Genomic DNA, 24,218 nt, shown 5'->3' on the forward strand with positions numbered 1-24,218 from the left:
CTTATTCAGTTTAAAATCATTTAATGTTTTTATTAATACAAATATTTACACAAGAAATTTGTTGAAAATAAAAGCAGTTAAATTTGAGAAGTGTCACAGCGAGTGACAAAATGAGGAGAGGGATTATTATAAACAAAAACAACGAAGATAAACCACTTGGAAATAAATATATAAATCACAAGACAAAGAATGAATGAACTGATGGCAAGACATACTGTACACAGAGACAATGAGGTGAAACTACAAACAGGTGAGCAAAGCAAACTATCTGTAAACATGACAACAAATGAAAAATGGGAATATTGGGAATAAAGAAAAAAGAAGAAAACATAGGAAAAACCCAGAAATGCAAACTAACATTCCATGAAGTATAGAAAAAAGAACTCTGGGAAACACTCCAGTTCGGCTCCATAGGTCAGGTCTGCCCCAAAAACTCGTCCAATTGTCTATAAAACCTGTTGAAAAGAGATGGTGTTCATCCCTCCTGGGGTGGTGCCGCTCTTCTCTCTAGAAATATGGCACACAGTCTTAGAGTTTGTACTTGACTAACTGGAGCCCAGGTCAGGAAGCAGACAGACTGGCTAAACCGACCGTCTGCTAGCCGCCTCACGCCACCAAAGTCAGTTAACTCTCAGCACAGTCTCTATAGTGTGATATCTAGGTGAAAGAGTCTCTGTGTCTGTTCCCCAAACTAGAAAATACAGAAAAATGTCCAAACCAATTTAAGAGTAAAAATGTAATTGATGTTCAACAAATAAAAAATTACAGTTACAAACATGAGCCACGTCTAAAAGGTAAAGCGTGAAAGTGACGTGACGTGGCCAAGTACCCATACCCAAAAACATATCTAAATTACGACCTATGCTCTCAACGTCAAATGCAGAAATGTTAATTCATGCGTTTATGACCTCAAGGTTAGACTATTGTAATGCTTTATTGGGTGGTTGTTCTGCACGCTTGATCAACAAACTACAGTTAGTCCAAAATGCAGCAGCTAGAGTCCTTACTAGAACCAGGAAATATGACCATATTAGCCCGGTTCTGTCAACACTGCACTGGTAGTTCCTATAGAACTGTTTTAGACCCTACTCTGATGTAGGAGCTAAATTAGTTTCCCCAAATGGAGTTCCTAGGACTAAATACGCTCCTAGTTCCTGCGGTGCAAACACGCCAAAAAGCGGGAAATTCCACCAATAGCTGCAGGAACTTTGAAAAGGTTCCACCGGTGCAAAAGCACCTGTAGTTGCTAACAAACACGAACACAGGTAAGTGTTAACAAATCAAAATGAAAAAAAGACAACTCAGGTATGCGTGTTATTATTAAAGGGGGGATGGAAATGGGGTGGATATGTTTGTGTGTGAAACCAGCATGCTAATGGCATTGCTTCAGAAGGTAACCGAGAGTAGGATGGATGAGGTAAGATGGGGTGTGTGTGTGTTTAAGTGCTGCACTAACCAAAGGAGACAGGTCTAATCCTGCATCTATTCCTTCTCCGCCAGGGCAAGCGCTCCATCGAGGACCACACCCGTGACTTTTTGGACTATTGGATTTGACGTTTTATTACTCTGGGCTCAATGAACCATTAAAATCACAACTTCTCAGTTACCGTCCTCAAGGGACCTTCTGTGAATATGTGTAGCTAGCCCTTCAGCTGAGTGGTTCCTCCTTCACTGTGGAAGAGGTGGAGGAAGATCTGTGTCCACGGCTTTCCTTAAACATTTTTGGGGGGGCCTATGCTGCTCAAGCTTGGGTCTCCACTCACAATATCGGCCTGCATTTTCTCTTCTCATACACACTTCTGCTGCTCCTCCCGAGGTGGCGGCACCCGCTCCAGATCCTCCCGAGGCGGCAGCACCCGCTCCAGTCCATGAGTCCGCTCTAGAGCACTCTCAAGTCCCAGAGTTCAGTCCTGTGTTGGTGCCAGCCCCTGAGCTCTCTGCTTGTCCTGTTACAGCCACAGGGGCTGTTTCTAAACTTTCTGTGCTGTCTGTTTCAGTTCGGTCTAATCAGCTGGTGGTCCCCAGCACTATTGGTCCTGAATGTAGAACTAGAGAATACAATGTCCTATTAAATACAATTACATGTATTGTGGCAATGGATTGTTAGGCTACATTAATTAGGGCAACCGGAACTGGGAACACTTCCCATAACATCAGATGTACATAATTAAAGGAAAATGGCATCTGCACTTATATTAGTCTGCATGCCTCACCCTTATCCCAAGGTTACTGAAGTCATCTGGATCTAGACAGCATCCAGACCAGATGGTGAACTTGCACCCAGGAGCAACCACAACACAGCCCTTGATGGCCAACAAAGACCTCGACGAGCCCTCAAGGTTTTTTTCTCCATTTCTGTCACCTGATGGTGTTTGGGTCTTGCTTTTTCGTTGTGATCTAAAAGACACTTGTCTAATTTATCAATTGACTGACACCTGATGGACGAGAACAAAACTTGAACTAAATTAAGCTGGATGACGTGCCTGTAGAGCTGCTTTACAGCTGAATCACATCTTGCGATATCGACACTACGGAGATCCACTGAATCAATAGCTGAAAAATGACATTGCTTTTTGTAGAACTGTCTATAACTGAACTGAACTCTTTCCAGATTGATGGACTTCACACTGTTATTGATCTGAACTGATCCAACACTGAACTCAACACTGGCTTGCTTAATTGGTGTCTGGAAGACTGACACCATCGAATAAAGACAAAACGTAAACAGAATTAAGATGGGCGAAGGCACTATCATCTTCAGTAGAGCTGCTTTTGCTTGCATCTTGCATCATCGACACCGGTATTAAACTGAATTGAATTAACGTGGAACTAACTGGAGCTGAATAACAACATTGCTGACTTTTGTAGAACTGTTTATAGCTGATTGATTAACTTTTTAATTGATTTGAACAAAACCAACACTGAATAATGACACCATTGTCTTTTCAAGCTGCTTTATAGCTATAGTGTTTCCATAACTGAGTCTGCCGTTTCGTGCTGATCTCCGTGAATCTACTTTGACACAGTCTTTATTGTATAAAGCTCTATAGAAATAAAGGTGACTTGACTGTATAATGCGTTCAAGAGGAAAACAGGCAATCATTTTGTTTTGTAATATTTTAATTAATATAAAATAAGCTACAACATTTAATTAGTGATACACATTATATTATGCAAAAATTAACATAAACTCTGAATTAATACTGAATAATATATGTACATGATATAATTCTGTTACATCTAGGCATACACATAGCATATTACCTTAAATTCATTTTCAAATAAATTTTTACATTAAAGTGTTTGGTCTCATTTTTATCCACCTGAACATCAGCGTTTAGAGTAGACCACATCTATGAAGAAATGCAAAATATCAATTAGATATAAGATATACACGACACAGACATGCTCATCTCACAGACATCCGCTGCACACTAACCTCTGTGGTAATCTGGATGCACATTTTCATAGATGGGATACAAGAGGTTTTCCTGTTCACTGCGCAGTTTTCTTGCCCGGAGCACGTCTCGCACACATTGATAGAGGTACGAGTACTGGCACTGGTGCAACACACATGACAAATGCATTCGATTTTATATACTTATGTGTGTGTATTCTCTCTGTTTCAAAAGCAGTGGTGTGTTTCACAGATGAGCACTCACCTCCGTCTGCACCATGTGTGTGCGATGAAGTCTCAGATCGAACACAGCACTGTAGATGTCCACCGTGTCTCTAGTGTCCAGCTGCTGAAGCACTCTGTCAAGAGCGATAAAGGTTCCGGTGCGGCCCACTCCAGCACTGTCAGAGATAAGAAGTGCACAGCGATAAACACTCCTCCGTCAGAGGAAGATGTAGATTTGCTGAAGCTGCTTTGCAGCAAGTATACTAGACCTCAAGCAGAATGTTCCGCTTTGCTTACTTTGAATTATGTTTGTCAATTACTCTTAGACAGACAGAAATTTGCAAGCATTTGGAGAGACATTTCCATTTGGGACAGCGTCTAAGTTAGGATGGACAACTTCAGTCCTGGAGGGCCACTCCTCTCGCCCCATTCCTGGCTTGAGTGGATTCACAGACTACACAAGACTATGATCAAGGTAATGTTGTAATAATGATTTGACTGTCCACCTGCAGTGCACTACAGTGGCTCCAGAGAAGGGCGTCCGGTTGATATAATCTCTCACAGTTCGCACGAACTGAATGAGCGACTGCGTGATCTCTGGAACGCCGTGATCCGGCCACACGGTGTAGTGAAACTGACGCACCACTCTGGAATAGCTCAGCTGCTCCTCCTGCACAGACACGCAGCACAGATCATTAGCGTATTCCTATCAGAACTCATCTGTGAGGAACAGAGACGTTATACCCACGTTGCAGATCTTGAATTCTCGGATGGTCCACTCGGGCAGCACAGACTCGGACTGCATCTGGACGACCAGATCCCCATAGTACAGCGGCTCCTGATCGAATGGCCAGTAATGGTCACACTTCACCTAAATAAGAGAGTCGAACACAAATTCATTGAGCTGACGCCAAAAGAGCCTCACGAGCAGAAGAATCATGTGTGATCATGTGGACATACCCTTCCTTTCTCAACACATTGTGTCACCATAACTATGTTGTGCACATTCTGCTCCCAGACCATCTTCCAGAAATCGTCTTTAGTGCCAGGTAAAGGACCCTGAGTCGCTATATACTCCCGTCTGAAGTTATTGCCCTTTAAAACAAACCATGTGATATGTTTAGTTAAGTGTCATTGGTTAGCCTTAGGAGAGAAACAAGTACTTATAATATATTTTTGCCCACCACTGCTCAGATATTTTACGTTTAGTACCAATAGCATTTTACTTCTATTTTACACTATTTTTGTTGCTATTTATACTTGGTGAGAACTGTATCTAACACCATTTACCATATGTTTGATTAAATCATGTGTCAAATGCTTTTAATTGAAATATGTATTACTTAAATACACAACCATGCCTGGCAAACTACAGCCTCACAAAATGCATGCACATAATTTTTGTGGTCTATAATTCAACATGCTTTTTTGTATGATTTTGACTTGTGTTATTAATGTACTTCCATGGCCAAAGATCTTACAGGAATATAGCTGGCATTAATATAATCTGAGCAGGAGTCATCATCAACATAGGACAGCTTCACCCGTGTAGAATCATCTGTTCAAGGAACACGTCAAAATTAATTTAGAAACATTGTATTACAATAATATTAGGTATTTTAACAAACACTGTGATTTGCCTGGACGTACAAGGCAGTATATTGTTGTAGCGATTTTTGCCTCTGTTTTCAGACAATAACGCTGCGTCTTGAGGTTGGTTACGACCAACATCCTTCAGGTCCTGAAAGCAGAACAAAGAGTTAATGTGTTCGCTCTGAAACATTTCAAATACCGTATTATGAAATATGGAGGACACTGTATTTTACCTCATATTCCTCAGAAAGGAGGTAGTTGGAGTCTGCTCGAAGTTTAGCTAAATGTAGCTCAAAATTTGTGATGCTGATGGGACTGTAGTTGGAAAAGACAACACTATCTTACAATAGATAACAGAAAAAAATCAAGAGTTCATTTAAAGAACATACGGTATACTGAAAATATCCTGCTCTGGGATGTAGTACAGTACCTTGAGACACGACGGTTCCTAAAACACAGGAGAAAATCACATTGTAATAAGAATTTTTGCTGCTGTTTAACTGCCATTATAACCTGCAATAATGCTAATATAAATTCAGTCAGTCTTACCCTCTAACAATGACGTGACTTCCCGAGGGTTGTCTTTCTCTTCTCAAACTCATTCTGACCACAGGCTCTTGTGCACTCCTGGGAAAGACAAAAACCTGCCATTACTAACTAATGGCTGCCTGAGACTTGTCATCTTCAGTATCTGATTAGATATTGTTCTCTTCCTCAGCTAAAGTCAATACTAGCGCATCACTGCCAATCAATCATCGCCAACTCTAAACCAGAGGTCCTCAACTTTGGCCCTCGAGGTCCACTTTCCTGCAGAGTTTAGCTCCAACCCTAATAAAACACACCTGAACAAGCTCATCAAGGTCTTCATGATCACTAGAAAGTTACTGGCGAGTTTGTTCAAGGTTGGAACTAAACTCTGCAGGACCATCAGCTCTAACTCAAATTGATCGTCATAAACTCATCATTACCGTCACTGACACATCATGCCAAAAACACCACAAACCTGTCTCAACATATCGGTGAACATTACGCAGCCTCTATTGATTTTTCCTGGCTAATCTGTCATTACTGCCCCACCGTCATAGACTGTCACCACCACAAACTAGGAGTGTTGCAATACGCCTATATTGACGTAATTAAATGTGATAATTAAACAATGCAATATTGATACTGTATTAATACTAAGCATACAAAAATATTGTCAATAATCCAGCATCAGTAACTCTGGTTGACACTCCAGCAAAGTAGGTGGCAGTGAATGTTGATCAATTTGACTGATAGCAGTATTATTTTTTTATTTTTCAAAATTTCTATAGATACTGTGAACATTGGTATTGTGTATTCTCTTGTTCAAGCCCTACCACAAACTGTTCATCACTACCAATACCCATGTACAAATTCATCATCAGTAACCCCTCAAATCAGTTGGGTAAAGGGTCTATGTTGTATTTGAGTTTTAGATTTGATGTACTTAAAGGGATAGTTCACCCAAAAATGGAAATGTGATGTTTATCTGCTGACCCCCGGGGCATCCAAGATGTAGGTGACTTTGTTTCTTCAGTAGAACACAAACGAAGATTTTTAATTCAAACCGTTGCAGTCTGTCAGTCCTATAATGCCAGTCAATGGGCACACAATCTTTGAGAGAGAAAAAACATGCACACACAAATCCAAATTAAACCCTGCGGCTCGTGACGATACATTGATGTCCTAAGACACGAAACGATCGGTTTGTGCGAGAAACTGAACAGCATTTATATCATTTTTTACCTCTGATACAGACAATGTCCAACTCTCCTGAGCTCATCCACAACATCCGGCACGTGACGTGTCAACGGCTCTGGAACATAGATATATATATACGTAGATATATGCGTAGATCCTTACGTATTGCAGCCCATAGAAACAGTTGCTAATGAGGCATCTATGTATATATATCTATGTGCCAGAGCAGGTTGACACGTCAAGCGCCGGATGTTGTGACAGTCGGACATTGAGGTTTATCAGAGGTAAAAAATGTTATAAATACTGTTCAGTTTCTCACACAAACCGATCGTTTCGTGTCTTAGGACATCAGTGTATCGTCACGAGCCGCAAGGTTTAATTTGAATTTGTCTGTACATGTTTTTTTTTCTCTCAAAGATTGTGTGCCCATTGACTGGCATTATATGACTGACAGACTACAACGGTTTGAGTTAAAAATCTTCGTTTGTGTTCTACTGATGAAACAAAGTCACCTACATCTTGGATGCCCTGGGGGTAAGCAGATAAACATCACATTTCCATTTTTGGGTGAACTATCCCTTTGATATTGACTTTTCATGACTTTTAGTAAAGTGCAAACTGTAAAGCAGGACTCACATTTTGTGGACTTTCTGTCTGCAGATCAGCAGAACAATTAATCCCACCATGGTGGCGATGAGGAAGAGTCCAGCGCTGACCCCTTCGATGACCCCACTCAATGGCTCTGAACACACACAAATATGAACCGTTAACCAGCGCATCTTACCAGTCGCCCTTTAATATGGTCAAGCCACGTGTGATACCTGCGTCTGTCACGAGGGGCTTGGACAGGTATGTATCTGTATAGAGCGGAGAGAGAAACTCCTTGTGATCCTCATCGAAAAGTTTCGTAAATGCTCGAACACTGAGTCTGAGAATCACAAGACAAACAGTCGAAGAGATCACCAACAATCACCTGACTGCAGACTCAAACATTAGTGACAGCACGCCATTTGACCTTCGCTTGTTTGTTAATAATGGCATGAATGTGTATTTGAGCATCCTAGAAACATTTGTGTTCAAGGGCTAAACGTGAGGTTAGGTTTAACCCTTTAAACTCACACGATCCGTCTCCTGAGACATTGGTTAAGTTTTGGATGCACTGGTCATGTAGGAACACCCTATTAGCAACAAACAGCACAGTCTGACTGCAGTGTCAGATTCGTCACCTGTATGCTGTCTTGGGCTTCAGTGGCCCATCACAGAAGATCGCCTGGCGTTGAGACGCGTCAGCTGATGGTATCTGATCACATCGTCCACCCAGACTCTCCATGCCTGACCCCAGGTGGATCTCAAACTCCTGTATCGTGCTCTGGCTCTCGTCGCAGTGGCTGGGGAAGTAGCTGGTCTGATAAGCTTTGACAGAGCTGTTGGATCTGTAGTCCAGGTATGAGGGAAGAGGATGATGCTGGTATGGCTGCTGGTTTTCACTGTCTGAATCCAACCAAAGAGAAGGGTCATTGTATTACTTTGGTCGTGTAAGGAGACAAGAGGATCTCTGCATAACATAAAAAAAGAGGAAAGAATGTCTTCCAACCATCAGATTCAGTTACGATGACGGAGAAGAATTTCACAGCACCGTTGATATCACTGAACCAGCTGCAGTTGAACTGGAAGAATATGGTTGACTTGGTAAGCTGTACTGTATTCTCATCGACACGGGTCGAGGGCAGAGGTGGACCTGAGAAGACACAAACTATTCAGTAACCGTTCCCGTCAGAAAGTTATCTGATGATCAATATCAAACAAAAAGCCCTAACTCACGGTCTATCATTGTGACCACATTCTCCATGACTGCCTCACTGGTCATGCTGTCAGAGATGACTTTGACAGAGACGGTGTAGTGCTTATGAGGCTCCAGATCTTTGATCAGATAGACAGTTTTCTCTTTGACTGTGCGCTGCGAGTACACCATTCTCTGAGAGTCCTTTCTCGAGCACTCGATGGTGTACGAGTCAAAGTCAGCTTCTGGGGGACTCCAGGAACAGGAGATGGCTGTGGAGTTCTGAGGACGGCAGTGCAGGCTCTGAACACGCTCCGGCTCTAAAGACAGGAAAAACACACATTCCACTAGTGCTACACCTACAGATAATGCCATATGTTATTGTAGTTGAGTGGTTTATTACTGTGCTATTACAGTTTTTTCAACCGCTCCCACACAAAATCTTTCCTTGTCACACAGTTTCTGAAAGCTGTCACTCAAACAGCAGAAGCACTCACCAAATCTGCAAAACCAGACACTAATTCTCAGCCTTTGACTCAGTTTTCAATTTCATAAAACACAACACACAATTCTCTATGTAACACACAAAAATCTAACAGGAATTAATATTATGGCAAAGGTATTTGCAAATGTTTGCTTCTGAGATGTGTTTGTGATATCTTGAATGCAGTGCTTCATTTTGCAAGAGATGTGAGGCATTTTGCGTGCAATTCTTGGATTTGTGTCTAAAGTTTTGAAAATGTGTGTAAGAAGTAAAAAAAAAAAAAAAACTGTAAGCAATAGAGCAGGGGTTCTCAACTCTGGCCCTCGAGATCCACTTCGCTGCAGAGTTTAGCTCCAACCCTAATCTAACACACCTGAACAAGCTCATCAAGGTTTTCAGGGTCTTTTCTAGAAAGTTACAAGCAGGTGAGTTTCAGGTCAAGGTTGGAACTAAACTCTGAAAGAAAGCTGAGGCCAGAGTTGAGAACCCCTGTAACACAGAGACAGATTGCTGTAAAACTACTACACTATGATCTTGTCCAAACTATGTTCTGGTGACCAGTAGTCTCTCTGGTGTGGCTTTACTGGTGAAATGATTAAAAAGCCTGGTTTGGGCACACTGCTTCCCGTAGGGATGACTGATAAACTGATTCTTATACATGTGTGTCTGGTGCTCCACTGACTTGTCCTGATGCTCCTGTAGATCGGAAAGCTGTAGGTAGGGTTGTTGGTTCTGGCGCCGCTGACCGTACGCAGGCTGATGTTGTACTGGCGGCCAGGGTACATGCCTTTCAGAATACGGTTTCCAGATGTGGGGCTGTGGTAGGGGTTGAACACAGACAGATGGTCCCCAGGGCTCCACTGAAGGTCAAAGTCATCATAATCAGTGTTTTCCGGACTGCTCCAGATGATCTCCAGTGAGGTGTTTGTGATTTCTCCAAAGGAGAACGAGACAGGTGGCCTAGGGTCTACAATACATCAAAGCCATTAAGGAAAAGAGTCCAACATATAAAATCAGTACTGCAATTATGCACTGATTCCAAAGTTAAACTGAAGGAAAATGACCCATCTTAAGGTCATTTGAGATCGATTCAACACGTCTAGTTCATGTTGTCATGTATTATTTCTTACGACTTACAGGACGCACTTACCCGTCCTGCCGGTAGTAGTTGCCATGTTGGTGAGATCTCCACTGTGTGTAAGGACGACAGCCTGGTACAGTCGTCCAGCCACCAGCCTCTGAAACGTGTAGCTTGTGCTCTCCGGGCCCAACCTCTGCTCTGCTTGCTGAGTGCCATCAGGGTTGTAGATCAGGAGGGTGTAGCTGCTCACTTCACCCACGGCCTGTTCCCAGCTCAACCACAGACTCTCGGAGCTTCTTCTGCTGTCGGCACGCAAGAACGCCACAGCTGCAGGAACTACAGAAAACACATTTAACAAAGGTATTAATTATTCTGATATTTATTAGGGATGCACCGATATGGAAATTTTGGCCGTTAACGCTAACCGATAATTCTTCATTTTGAAAGCCGATAACCAATATTTTTGGCCGATAAATCTAAATCCGAATTTTATACAATTTTTAAGAGCCTGAAACAAAAAAGTCTCACCATTAAAAGCCATGTCCCAAACACTTAAACATAAATCAAATATATACAGCAGCCTTTGAGCCAAAGTGAGTTTTAAAATTTATTTTACACTCCTATTACCTACTTTCTTAATCAAAAAATTGCCTTACAAATAAATAAAATAATACCTAAATAATGCAGACAAGTCATTGGACAACATTACTTATGTGAAAAGAATTAAAATGCATGTACCACGGAATTATAATAAAACGGAATAGCTTCTGCACGGACAATAATGGAATGATGTTAATTAAACCATATTGTTTATGAAAATAAGATAAAAATAAAAGTGGTGGTTATTTTTAATAACGCATAAATGATTTTGAAAAATAAACATCTTAAATTAACGTTTCAAACAGCAGCATTGTTGTTTAAGCTGCGTGCGCTGTGGAAGAGCTGAATGAACACCAGTAAACTGAAGCGCTGTTAGCGGATTAATTAGGTGATATATATAAATAAATATATAGACATAAACATAATATTACAACTATATCAAATATATGCACAAAAAGATGCAAATGAACAAGTGAACTTGAACTAAGTTACGTGTCAGAATGTGTGACTCCTGTTGTGAATGTGCTCTTTCAAGTATTTTATGTAGCTTTTATGACAGACTTGCCCTGCACATGTTGCGTGTTAACCGTATTTTCCTTTTCAAAGTGATTCCAATCACATTTCAAGCAAGTCAAAACCATCATGGCGAACATTGCGCATCTGAAGTGTCTCTGAAGGAAATAATGCATTATATTATCGGCCAAATTTGCTTATCGGGTTGATAACGATAACAGTAAAAATGCACATTTATCGGCCGATACCGATATGGTGGCCGATATATTGTGCATTCCATGAACAAATGTGACCAAAACAGTAAAACTGTGATAAATATATGATTGTGTTTGCTGTTAAACTGCTGTGATTGGGCCTGACATTGAACTGTATCATAACCACAATTAAAAAAGTACATTTTGGTTACTGGCAGATTGGGTGTGTTGTTCACCTGTCCGGGCCCAGATGGACGTGTCATTGGTCTGATCCCCACTGCGGGTCAGAACGACCACCTTGTACTGAGTCCCAGGTTGAAGGTTTTGGAAAGAACAGTCCTGCATGTTCACCATTCCTGTTTTCTGAATATGCGAGCTTTCGTCTCCAGTATACAGAAAAACATCGAATCCATCAAACTCCCCGTCTGGCAGAGCCCAGCGGAACGACAGGCTTGTGGTTGTGTTGCTTACGACGGACAGGTTATTAACAGTCGCTGGACCTAAAACACACACATTTTCAGACACTGTAAGCGTTCAGTTCATCTGCTGTATGATCACAAGTAAAAACTGAGAAGAAGGCATCGTCTACACACAGGTTCTGCCCTCAGCAATGACAGCTTTGCTGCTGATTCCTCCGCTGATGGTTTGCATCACAATGCGATATTTTTTTCCTGGAGTGAGCTGTCTGAAGTAATGCTGGCTGGCTTCTGCAGTCTGAGAGCTGTTAGACACCAGAGATCCTCGCTCATCCAGCAGCTGCAGCCGATAGCCGTCATACACCCCTCGACCCGCCTGCCATGACACCAGCAGACTGGACGTGCTGCGCTGGTTCTCCACCTGTAGAGCGCTCACGGAGGAGGGCACTGCAGAGGAGCAACAGAGCAACCGATGGTTGGATTATGTCCATCTGTCTGCATTTAGCAATAGGGATAAGTAGGCTAAATATTTACACTGACAGAATAATTGAAACCACAGTACAGTATCTGTGCTACATTTAACCCTCAAGCATCCTTCGTATAACAGCCTTTAATTTGTCCTTAGTGGCACAAAGGTCTCAGGTGCGATCCCAATTTTTTTTTTTAAATAAATGTTAAATCACTATCTTCGATAAAAAACTTTTGTATATTTTTTTATTTATCACTAGAAGTACCGTATTTTTTTTAATGTAAAATATGCTTATTTTTTATGTTATATTTAATATTTCTTTTACTTCCGTAAAATATCAAAAATATCAATAGCCACTATTTGAAGTACTCAATGGCTGCATATTGGCTGAAATCTATAAACCAATGTTTTAATGAGCTTACCCTCTTAAGTTTTAGATTTTAACACAAGTTAAAATTGTAGAATTAAAAAAAAAAAAAAAACACATTTGTGTTGGGTGAGACTATACAAAGATGCCAAAATATGCTGACAGACAAATCTGTCCATGCTATAAGGAAAAGGCAAAGTAGGAGACAGAGAAATCACTTACAGTCAGGTCCATGTTTTTGTATTTTAGCTGCTGACCAAAACATATTCAAGTTACAGTTATATAATGAATATGGGCTTAAAATGCACACTCAGCTTTCATTTTCATTTCAAATTTGACTCCAAAGCGGTGTATAAAAATGGTTGTAATTCTTAAGCATTTTATGTTATATTTTTGTTCAACCCCTTCAGTTGAAGCTTAAAGTCTGCACTTCAATTTCATCTTGATTGTTTCATTTTTAATTCCGTTTTGGTGGCATACAGAGCTGGAATTATGAAAATTGTGTCAGTGTCCAAATATATATGGACCTGACTGTATTTCTAATGAAAAAAAAAATAAAAATAGCTCAAACAGGTAAGAATAAACAATAAATCTAACAAGTAGCATGTTTCAGACATTTTTTGATTGGAATCAACAAATCTTGCAGTCGGACTTTTATCTGACTTTGTGTGTGTGTGTGTGTGTGTGTGTGTGTGTGTGTACAGTGGCTGATTGGCACATTCAAAAAAATGCTCAGTCATTGGCTCATTCAATTCTTTGTTTTAGTATGTGTGTGACTTTGTATGTGTTTTTATTCAACAAAAAAAAAAAAAAAAAAAACCTCTGTTATAGGCTCGTTCAATGCTTTGTGTGTGTGTGTGTGTGTGTGTGTGTGTGAGAGAGTGTGAGTGTTTGCCACATTGAGAATGTTGTATAGGCTCACCCCTCCGTTCATGTGTATGTATGATCTGCAGTGTGTTGGATTAATTGGTTTTTATTGGACAAATATTTAAAAAAATGCTCTGAATTATAGTATTTCCCATTCATTTCCTGTGGGTGCCCACTTTTGTCAAGGAAGGACAAATTAAGGAGTTTTTTTTTCAACCATTTAACTTTGTTGAATCGAGTCCATTTTGTGTGTGTGTTCAGGTGTCAAACTTAGAAAAAGTAGATTAAAGCTCAGATTAAAGAAAAAAAAAAAAAAAGATTTTGCCCAAATTTGTCCCGTAGGATGCTTGAGGGTTAAGCTTGCCACTGCAGGCTGTGCAGTACACTGGTTTTACCATGATATTGTCAGGCATGCAGGTAATGCACCATCTTGACCAAATTATTACTCTTATAAAACAACAGCATCAAAATGACAGAAAGAGCAGAAAAACACCATACACAGTTTTCTTTAGTGTATTACGTTACCTGTTCGTCCCATTGCTGTGCTGTTATTGATCAGAGATCCGCTGACTGATGTAACAGTTATCATGTACTGCTGTCCCGGCAGTAGACGCTGGAAACTGATCTCATTCACATGTTTAGGGACTGATCTCTCCTCAGCCTGAGCGCCCGTCTGCGACAGTGACACAGCGTAGCGGTCCACATCGCCCTGTCCCGGCGTCCAGTTCACTCGAAGACTGCTGCTCTGATCGTCATTACTAATATGAATGTTCTTCACTTTACTAGGAACTGAAATAAATCGAAAACACACAACCTTTAAGATAACTACACTCAAAAATCTGTTAAACCACTGTATTTCTGAGATATCCACAGGCAACAGTGAGATGTACCTGTTCTGCCTTTGATAAACTGCACACTGAGGTTTGGCCCACTGTAGGTGGACACCACAATTTTGTAGAGTCTTCCAGGAGTGAGTGAAGAAAGCAGGTATCTGTTGGTGCTGCTGGTTAGTGTGATTGGAGGAAACACCTTCATGTCGTTAAAGAGCAGCTGAACCTCATAATGATCCACATCTCCGGGAGCAGAAACCCACATCACCAGCAGGTCCTCTGTGCCGCTGTCAGCCAGCGTCAGGTTCTGCACTCCTGCTGGCACTGACAGGGAATAGGATAATAGTAAACTACAGTACAGACAAAGCCATGCGAGCTAATACTAAACATAAATACTCTAAACTAAACTACAGAGCCAAATAACTAAACCAAAATACAGAATTACAGTAAAGGACAAATTCTATGGTTTAGTTTACTGTAGAACTGTGGTAAACTAAACTATTAAGCAATTAAATTAACAGAGTTAACTAACCTACAGAGTTAAATAACTACAGAACCTATACCACAGAGCTACAGAACAGTGATAAACTACACTCTAGTGCTACAGAATTACAGTTAACTAACCTACAGAGTTACAGAACTGACAAACTACAGAACAACAGAAAACTAAGAGCAACAGTAAACTCATCCACAGACCTACAGAACAGGAATAACTAAATATTAATTTATAAATATTAATAAATATTAATTAAACTAAAGAAGTAAATAAAAATCACGGAGCCACAGAACAACAAAACTGTGAACTACAGTGCAACAGAAATACACGAAACTATAAAGCTATAGAATTGCAGCAGACTAAATCAGCAAGCTATAAAAATGTAGCAGCTACAGTAAAATGCACTACAGAGCTGTCAAAGTAAAGCAGGACAGGTACTCACATGTCCTTCCGTGAGTTGAGATGCTGGACTCATATTTGCCGCTCCACGTGCTGACGATCACAGTGTAGAGTCGGCCTGGCACCAGCCCACTGAACACACATTCATTCTGAGTCTTGGGCACCGTCTTGTTCTGCTGGAAGATGTTGTTGTGCTTTATGGAGACATGATAGAAGTCAAAGTCTCCAGCCGCGTGCCGCCAGTACACCTTCAGACGGTCGTCACGAGCCATGTGTGTGGCTGTAGGGTTCAACGCTGTGGCAGGCTCTGGAGCAGAGAAGCACAGAATGATGTGAACAATCAGACCGTACACAGCAGCTCAGCATCTCCATCGCTGTAACAGACAGATGCTCTTACGCGTGCGCTCCTGCACCACGGTGTGGTTCTCATACTCTCCGCTGCGGGTGCTGATGGAGATGTTGTAGAGGCGTCCAGACACCAGAGACTTAAACACACACTCGGTAGTGAACCTGGACACAGTGAGGGTGTGAAGGGTTCTCTCCTGATCTCTCAGAGTGACCGAGTAACTGTCCACGTCTCCCTCAGCTGCTCTCCAGGACACGCTCAGGAAGTCCATGCGGCCGTTGTTGCTGACCGTCACGTCTCTCACTGCGGCTGGAACTGATCAACACACGACACAAGCCAAAAACACAGTACAGAGCTGCACACTGCTCAATAAAGACAAACAGAATCAGGGCTGATGCTAGTGATCTGTTTGTCTGCTTGTAATATCACTACATATAAATAAACATTGTTTGGCTAAAGGGAAGCAAACAGAAAATGGTGGAAAGTGAGAGAAGTATGCTAATATGCTATTTCATAGACTCCTCAGATTTATAATAACAACAGAGATTGTTTCACAGCAGGTATTCATGCACGTTATGGATCACAAACTGAGCAATCTTGCAGTCTTAAGGCAATCATCACTGCAAAAATCACATTTTCTGAGTTATATAATTTAATAATTATTTGTACAATTAAATCAGTTTAAATAGCATTACAATATATAAAATATTATATATACTTATTATACAGTGGCAGGAATAAGTTTGTGAATATTTCTGAATATCTGATTTTCTGCATTGACTACTCATAAAATGTGGTCTGATCTTCGTCTCAATTAAAAACAAACATAATCTGACTAATAACAGTTGTGCTTCTCAAAACTGTATTGAAGACATGAGTGATCACTGACAGAGCGGGCTCTCCAACACAAACGGAGTCAGTCAAGGAGTTTCACTGGACGTGTGCATCGCACAGCTGCTCTTAGATCACCAAACCACTGCTGCCATGTCTGCCCATAACCGGCCTGGACATTTCATCCATTGATGGAACAATGAATTAAAAGTGTATCATAAGATTTTACAGGAGAATGTCAGGACAGCAGTTCATGACTTATGAATAATACTGAATTGCAATGTTCAGGATACCAGTGTCTAAATTTACGATGAGCAACTCTGAAGACAAGCGGCTTGTTACCATGTTAACAATAATAAAACGTTGAGTAAAAGCATGATTGTTCACTCAGAAAAGAACAACATCCTCCCTCCACAACAACACTCCCTGCAGGAAGTCGCACAAATGACCTTGACATATTCAAGGCTTCCTGGAAATTCCAGGAGCATTCCTGCAGCTCCAGATAAGAGTGTGTGTGAAGTTCAGCGTACCTGTGTCATCCTTCGAGCTAATCTGAAGAAACAGGTTACACAGGCACAGCTGTATTGTTTTAAACAGCAGCTGTGTTCCAAATGACACACTATACACAATGTACTTATGTACTCAACCATGTGTTGTATGAATTATATAAGGTAATTTTGTCATTAATAATCGGAGTCTGATAGCCCCTCCCCCTTCGCTATGTAATTAAAGCTGCGACAGTTGAATGCATTAAGTGTTCAACAGTCCACACTTTGTTTTTTCGGTTATTTAAGTGCATCATCCGGGTATGTAAAATGCACTTTTTCATTTTGTAATTTTCAGTGTGAACACACTACTCTATTTACACACTATTTATTCTACAAACGTCATAGAATAGTGCATAAGTACACGTTTTGGGATGCACCTAGCATCTTTTAAGCACAACATTGTTTTAAAGGGAAAATAAAAAGAATACTGTACAAAGTTCTGAAGATACTTCAGTTCAAACAGCTGATAAAAGTCATCGACAGGTGATTGGCATGAATCCAGCCCAACAGTTAATGTCTTGTGAAGCAAAAAGCTGAATGTTTTAATAAACAAATTGTCATTTTTGAATGAACTATTCCTTTAAGTGTGCCACACTTATTTAACAAACACCCTGTATGTATTATAGTAACATGCACCTGATGTTCTGTTTTTGGTGTATTACCTGTGCGCCCATCAGCCACCGTCTGGCGCGAGAGATCGCCCCTGTGCACTGTGGTCAGCACTGTCCTGTACAGGGCGCCGGATCTCAAGCCCTGGAAGTGGTAGGAGGTGACATTGGGCGGCACACTCTCATTCTTCATGACCACGCTGTCGTGGATGAGGAGCACGCGGTACAGATCCACCGCACCGGCCGCCCCGTCCCAGCGCACCTGCAGAGCGTCTGTGCTGCCCTGATTACTGACCCGCAGCTGGGTGACCTGCGCAGGGACTGACCACACACACAGCATTACTCAGTAAAATCGAGTGAATGGACACTCCAGTCATCACCCTGGACATCTGCATGACCCACCGGTTCTTCCTGTGACGTGGGCCGAACTGCTCCGATCTCCGCTGTTGGTCATCACGGTGATCGTATAGGTGTGTCCAGGCATCAGCTCATTAAAACTGCATTCCTGCACACCACGGGCTAATGTCCGTGTGTCCACAGTGGCATCTCCATCCTTCAGCAGGACGGTGTAGTTGTCCCACTCGCCGACGGGACGGCTCCACACGGCGCTCAGCGAGGTCTCGGTGCTGTGACGGACACTCAGCCTCTGAACGGACCGGGGAGCTGATGGACAGTGCAGAAAAACTGAGAACGGTGTCTATCCCTGGACTTACTGTCAGTCCGGCTCCTGCAGAGTCCAGCTCCAGCGCTAATCAAACACACAGCTAAACCAGCAGCTGTGCTGAAGCGGGCTGGAACTCAACGTTGCAGGACAGTGAGCCTCATTTTAATTTGACATGAATACAAAGTGCACTATTTAAAAATGTGCTTAAGAATCATAGTCATGAAAGTGTGCTCTCTTTACGGTAAGTACACTTAAAGAGATTGTTCACCCAAAAATGAAAATTATCCCATGATTTACTCAGCCTCAAGCCATCCTAAATGTATATGACATGCTTCTTTCTGATGAATACAATCAGAGTTACGTATATTAAAATCCGTCCTGGCTCTTCCAAACTTTATAATGGCAGTGAATGGAATATCGTTTGAAATATGGATATTTTTCTTACAAAAACACATGGATTCGCTACAGGAGGCCTTTATTCACCCCCCGGAGCAGTGTGAGGCACATTTTAGTATAGATGGATGCACTTTATTGCACTTCTTTTGGACTATTGAAAAAAAAAACAGCCATTCACTGCCATTATAAAGCTTGAAAGAGCCAGGATGTTTTTAAATATAACTCCGATTGGATTTGTCTGAAAGAAGAAAGTCATATACACCTAGGATGGCTTGAGGGTGAGTAAATCATGGGCTAATTTTCTTTTTTTTTTTTTTTTTGTTGAACTATCCCTTTAAGTGGCCTTTCATTATTAGTGTTATATATCTGCAAGTACAGTTTAAAAAAAAAAAAAGATCTGAAGTACACTAAAAGTGCACACACAATACAATTAAGCGCACTTTGTGTTTTTTCAATGTTGGTTTGTGAAGTTTGACGGCAGAAGTTGAGTTGATCAGTAACACACCTAGTCTGCCGTGGCAGTCGGCGGTCGAGCTCAGATATCCGCTCTCCACGCTCACAGCAGCTCTGTACAGACGGCCTGGAATCAGAGTCCCGCTACTGAAGCTGAACTCCACCAGACTCCTGTCCACCGTCCGGTTCATCAGCACCGACGAGCCGTTGAACAGCAGGACATGGTAGAAATCCCAGTCGCCAGCAGGAGGAGACCAGGACAAGCGCAGGGTCTTCTCATTAAGGGCCTCCAGCTGGAGATGAGCCGCCCATCCTGGAGCTGATAAACAGCAGACACAGCAAGAACTCATAAAGACACATCTCGGGTTATTTCTATCGATGAACCAGAGATTCACCCTGTTAAAAAAAAAACAGCATACACTGGTTAGGTTTTGAAGCATGGCAGCTGGTTTGAGCTGGTTTAAGTTGGCCATGTGCTGGTCCTAAGCTGGTCCTGATCAGGAGCTAGTTGCTTAGGACCAGCTTAAACCAGCTCAAACCAGCAGCCATGCTTCAAAACCTACCTAACCAGAATATGCAGTTTTTTCCAACAGGGTGAAACTCTTGTTATTCATTCATGTCTTTTATAATGGCAACTGGTTACAAATGGTTAATTTATGATCAGAAAAAAGTACAAAACTGTCACTGAAGAGGTTTCTATTAAAAAGGTACTAATACTGTATGTACACTTCAGGTAATCTTGCCTGTTCTCCCTGTTGTCCTGGTCTCAGCTGTTAGTTCTCCACTCTTCGTCTTCACCAACACTTGATAAGCTTTTCCAGGTGTCAATCCGCTAAAAACCCACTGAGTAGTGTTTGGAGGCAGAGTAAGGTCCCGTTGTGAAGAGATGGAGGGAGACAGAGAGAGCTGGTAGGACTCCACGTGTCCGACAGCAGGAATCCAGGCGGCTTTAAGAGAGTCCTGACTGCCGTTGCTCTGGAGAGTCAGTGATGTGACGGGAGCAGGAGCTGCACGAATCACAAACCTGTCTTTAAGTGCACTTAATGTCATTGGAAGTGTTTATTACAATAGATTCATTTCGTGTTTAGGACTTCATTACATTTGGTGACTTAAAGGAATAAAAACAGGTTCAGAACAACATGAGGGCGAGTAAATAATGATCATCTCATAAACTCAGCATTAGTGTTTCTTGAAGAGACAATACATGAGTGTGTGTGTGTGTGTGTGCATCATGAGTAACGGGCAGTAAAAGACAGGATATGTAGGCGGGTAGTCTGCTAAAGCAGGAAGGGAGGAGGCAAGCTGAAAATATCCTGGAAATAACGATGAAAAAGCTGTTGGCCTCTGGTTAGCAGTAAAAGCTGCTGCTGGTTAGAGGTGTTTCTGTGTCCTGTGGAACATGATGACTGTCCCAGTGTAAAATCAGCTCATGACTCTGATTCAAAGCTGGACTTACCAAACTGTTTGGTGAAAGAACATGAAAAAAATGCGTTGTTACATATATAATGTGAATTTAGAAAACAAAATGGGACTGATTGTCATTCCCAGACATATTTTTCTGTCAGACATTCTGCTCTGATGGTTTAACCCAGACAACAACAACACACTCCATGACCCTGAACCGCTCACCAACACAACAACATTACATATGACACAGTGAACATTAAAGCAACGACTATCTTGATGTCATGCTGCAGTGCATGTTGGGAACTGCAGTTATTGTATGTTACAGTGCGTGAAATGAGCAAATAAAAGGCTAGAGGATACAGCACCACCCTGTTTCATCAAGGTCCTGCCCCTCATATGAACCTGTACCCCGAGCCTTTGTCCCTGTCTGAAACAGATACAGTAACTCAGCACAGTACAGCCACCGCTTTTAAAACGCTTCGTAGAGCTGATTAATGCAATTAATGAAACAAGTGCAGTAAGTCAAGAGGAGATAACCTCAATAAACTGCTCATTAGCACTGAAGTACATGGTACCGTCATGCCAAGATTTCAAAGCTATCAAAGATCTGCTGGAATGTCTCAGAAGCAAGGTTTTAGGTCAGTGATAATGGGGTTCGTCCATCCAAACTCAGTGTGTCATTGAGGGATCTGCATGGAGATCTGGCAGCAGTCAACCACTCCACAAATCTGGTCTAAGGAAGAAGCTTATTGTGAAAGAATGTCAAGGCAAGACTGAAGTTTGGAACAGGACTTCTGGAACAATGTGTCCTGGACAAATGAGTCAAAGGTCGAGTTGTTTGGGCTCGGTTCCAAACAGACAAACATTACAGTGGTTGCCGGCATAAAGTCAACTGAGAATTCCATATCATCCAAAAAGGTGCATGAGGAGAACGTGAAGGCATCTGTAAAAAAGCTAAAGATGAACCAGCAGATCCATAAAGCAACGATTTAGAAGAAAGAAACGAAGGGCTCTGGAATGGCCAAGTCAAAGTCCAGTTGAAACGCTGTGGGACTGTGTATGAAACCCCTCCAAAACACACACTTAAAGGAATTCTGCTCAGAGGAATGGACAGAAAATGATCCTCGTCAATGTAAGACAACTATAAGAAATGCCTACATGAAGAATTCTGAAACTGTATTGAAAAACCTACAAATGTTGAGAATGGACCAGTTATTGATTTACTTATACTGTAATAGACCATCATTTATTCGCTAAGAATTATGAGAACAACTTGATTTCTGTTCTTGTTTCTATATGTTTTAGAGTATTGAGTATTGAAATCGAGACTGTTCAGAGGAGTTATAATCTAGTAAACATTAGCAATTAGATACTGATTACTTTTTTGAGTAACAACCCCTGGGAGGTTCTCAAACTTTTCGGGCCAAGGAAACCCTTACAGGGGACCCCCTCATAATTTTAACAGTGATTAAGCATATACTTACTACCCTTTGGATGCCAATTTTTATGGATTTTTTTATTTTTATTTTTCTGGATTACTACTTTTTTTTTCAATTTCTTTTTCTTTTTACATATACAAATTAACAGGAATTTATTAAATGTTTTAAAATAATTTTTTGGGGGGTCATATGAAATCTGTTTATTAATTTTTTTCTCAAATATCCTTAAAATGTTTTATTGTTCTCAAATTTAAATTTTTCTGGATTTCATTGTAATAGTTTAATTACGTTTTAATAATCTAAAAGCATGAACTGAATTGATAAAACTTTAACAACTCATTGTTTTGTTATTGCATTAATTTGTTTTACAATATATGGGCATATAATTTTTTTTAGTTTCTTCAGAAATTCTGTGTTGTCTATTGTATTTTTTCTGGATTTATAATTTAATACAAATTAATTATTAAAATGATGGTTATCAAATAAAGATAAACATTAACAATTAAATTTTTTAATCAAATGTAATCAAATAGAAATTTAACAATTTTTGTGCTGTACAGTAGTAAAAATTAAAACACTGAATAAAAACAGTGTGATTATTCCTTTTAAAAATAAAGTTTTATTATTACTATTATTATTATTATTACCTCGATCTACTGTACAATAGTAATATATTTCTGTCACAATTTCAAGTTAAACCAAACTCTTATTTTGACAGGTTGACTCCATAAGTCATTCATATTATTTGGTATTTGCAGCCCAAAGATGCCCTTGTGTGAGGAAAGGAGACTCAGCGACGGCTCTTGTGAACACACTGCCAAGATTTCAGTGAAAAACACTTATATACAGCGTATCTACAGCCGTTCACAGACACATCCTCTGGAATCCGTGTGAATGCAGGTGCTTTATCAAATCTGTCAGAACAATGTGTTCCACCATATCAATGAACAGTAAAAAACAACCACAAATCACTGCATGCTATTGTGAAAATCAGCTTTGAAACACTTTACACATGAGGACCCATGACACTTCTGTCCACGGGTTCAGATTCAGAAAACTAAAGCTATGATGGAATGTAAGAGGACTTACGGGTTTGAACTGTAATGTTCAAGCGTTCAGCATCTGTCTCAGAAATGATTCCAAACATATAGGTAGCGCCGGGAGTCAAACCCATCATCAGGCACGTGTGATGGCTGGGACGCTTCATGTCTTCAGAACACCTTGTGAAGTGAGAAGCATCAGTCATGACGAAGCTGCAGGATTTTCCAGGTGTTGTGAAATTCAACACACAATAATCCATCTGAATACTCGCTGCAGTCACGTTCACCAGACACCTGACAGCCTCCGTCGTTACAAGCTACAAACAAGAAATACACAACGGGAAGTTAAAGAGGAACAGATATTGACCAGTACTATAAGAATCAACTAAACCTGCACATAAACACACTGGACAGTCTAATGATTTACAGCAAATATATCCAAAACCCCCAGTATCTGTCATAAATGGCCTCATTTCTAAATTGAGACTGAGCAGCTGAAGTCACGTGTCCACTGTGATCTGTAGTTGAAACAGTGCAGCAATGCCAAGCTCATGGGTTCGATTCCCAGGGAATGCATGAACTAATAAAGTATAAATCATGTATGCGATGTTAGTCACTTGGAATAAAAGCATCTACCGAATGCATAAATGTAACCATTTTGAGAGGTGCACTGACGTGATGTGAAATGCTTCACTGATTGTCCTGCAGTTTCTTACAGGTACAAGAAAATCTCAAGGGTTTCTACTGCAGTTATGTAGTAACCAGTGCTGAGTAGATTACTTTCAGACTGTAGTCTGTTACTAATTACAAATTACATGATAAAAATGGTAGTCTGTAATGTAATTAGATTACTCACTTTTGGATTACTTTTAGGTTACTTTTGATCTAACTTGTTTATAGATTGAAATGGGATTATTGTTATAGGCAAAAAAAAAAAAGAGAAAAGAATAAAATTTGATCATTAACCGACATCAGAGTGTGACATGCAAATGTGTTGTTAAATTATTTGAAATATTACATTGAAGAGAGGTGCTTTTGTCCCCAAATTCA

The 24,218-nt window shown here is 40.8% G+C and overlaps 1 protein-coding gene across 1 annotated transcript in view; it reads right to left on the bottom strand.

Moving 5' to 3' along the window:
* Positions 1-3,112: 3,112 nt before the first annotated feature.
* Positions 3,113-24,218, bottom strand: part of LOC131534152 (receptor-type tyrosine-protein phosphatase beta-like) — a 30,471-nt gene continuing 9,365 nt past the window's right edge. The window contains exons 4-32 of the mRNA XM_058766823.1: positions 23,218-23,485; positions 20,026-20,289; positions 19,335-19,601; positions 18,172-18,432; positions 17,824-18,090; positions 15,834-16,097; positions 15,480-15,743; positions 14,602-14,865; positions 14,237-14,500; positions 12,186-12,455; positions 11,829-12,092; positions 10,355-10,621; positions 9,887-10,171; positions 8,762-9,040; positions 8,535-8,678; positions 8,167-8,431; positions 7,762-7,868; positions 7,577-7,682; positions 5,765-5,842; positions 5,646-5,663; positions 5,449-5,530; positions 5,273-5,363; positions 5,104-5,180; positions 4,583-4,717; positions 4,371-4,493; positions 4,129-4,292; positions 3,663-3,798; positions 3,440-3,560; positions 3,113-3,353 (exon numbers count right to left, since the gene is read on the bottom strand). Of these exons, the coding sequence (XP_058622806.1) occupies positions 3,331-3,353; positions 3,440-3,560; positions 3,663-3,798; positions 4,129-4,292; positions 4,371-4,493; positions 4,583-4,717; positions 5,104-5,180; positions 5,273-5,363; positions 5,449-5,530; positions 5,646-5,663; positions 5,765-5,842; positions 7,577-7,682; positions 7,762-7,868; positions 8,167-8,431; positions 8,535-8,678; positions 8,762-9,040; positions 9,887-10,171; positions 10,355-10,621; positions 11,829-12,092; positions 12,186-12,455; positions 14,237-14,500; positions 14,602-14,865; positions 15,480-15,743; positions 15,834-16,097; positions 17,824-18,090; positions 18,172-18,432; positions 19,335-19,601; positions 20,026-20,289; positions 23,218-23,485 (5,418 nt within the window). The 3' untranslated portion in view covers positions 3,113-3,330. The remainder of the gene's footprint in view (positions 3,354-3,439; positions 3,561-3,662; positions 3,799-4,128; positions 4,293-4,370; positions 4,494-4,582; positions 4,718-5,103; positions 5,181-5,272; positions 5,364-5,448; positions 5,531-5,645; positions 5,664-5,764; positions 5,843-7,576; positions 7,683-7,761; positions 7,869-8,166; positions 8,432-8,534; positions 8,679-8,761; positions 9,041-9,886; positions 10,172-10,354; positions 10,622-11,828; positions 12,093-12,185; positions 12,456-14,236; positions 14,501-14,601; positions 14,866-15,479; positions 15,744-15,833; positions 16,098-17,823; positions 18,091-18,171; positions 18,433-19,334; positions 19,602-20,025; positions 20,290-23,217; positions 23,486-24,218) is intronic.

Source organism: Onychostoma macrolepis, chromosome 25 (genome assembly GCF_012432095.1).
Source record: "Onychostoma macrolepis isolate SWU-2019 chromosome 25, ASM1243209v1, whole genome shotgun sequence".
In the NCBI taxonomy this organism is placed as follows: domain Eukaryota; kingdom Metazoa; phylum Chordata; class Actinopteri; order Cypriniformes; family Cyprinidae; genus Onychostoma; species Onychostoma macrolepis.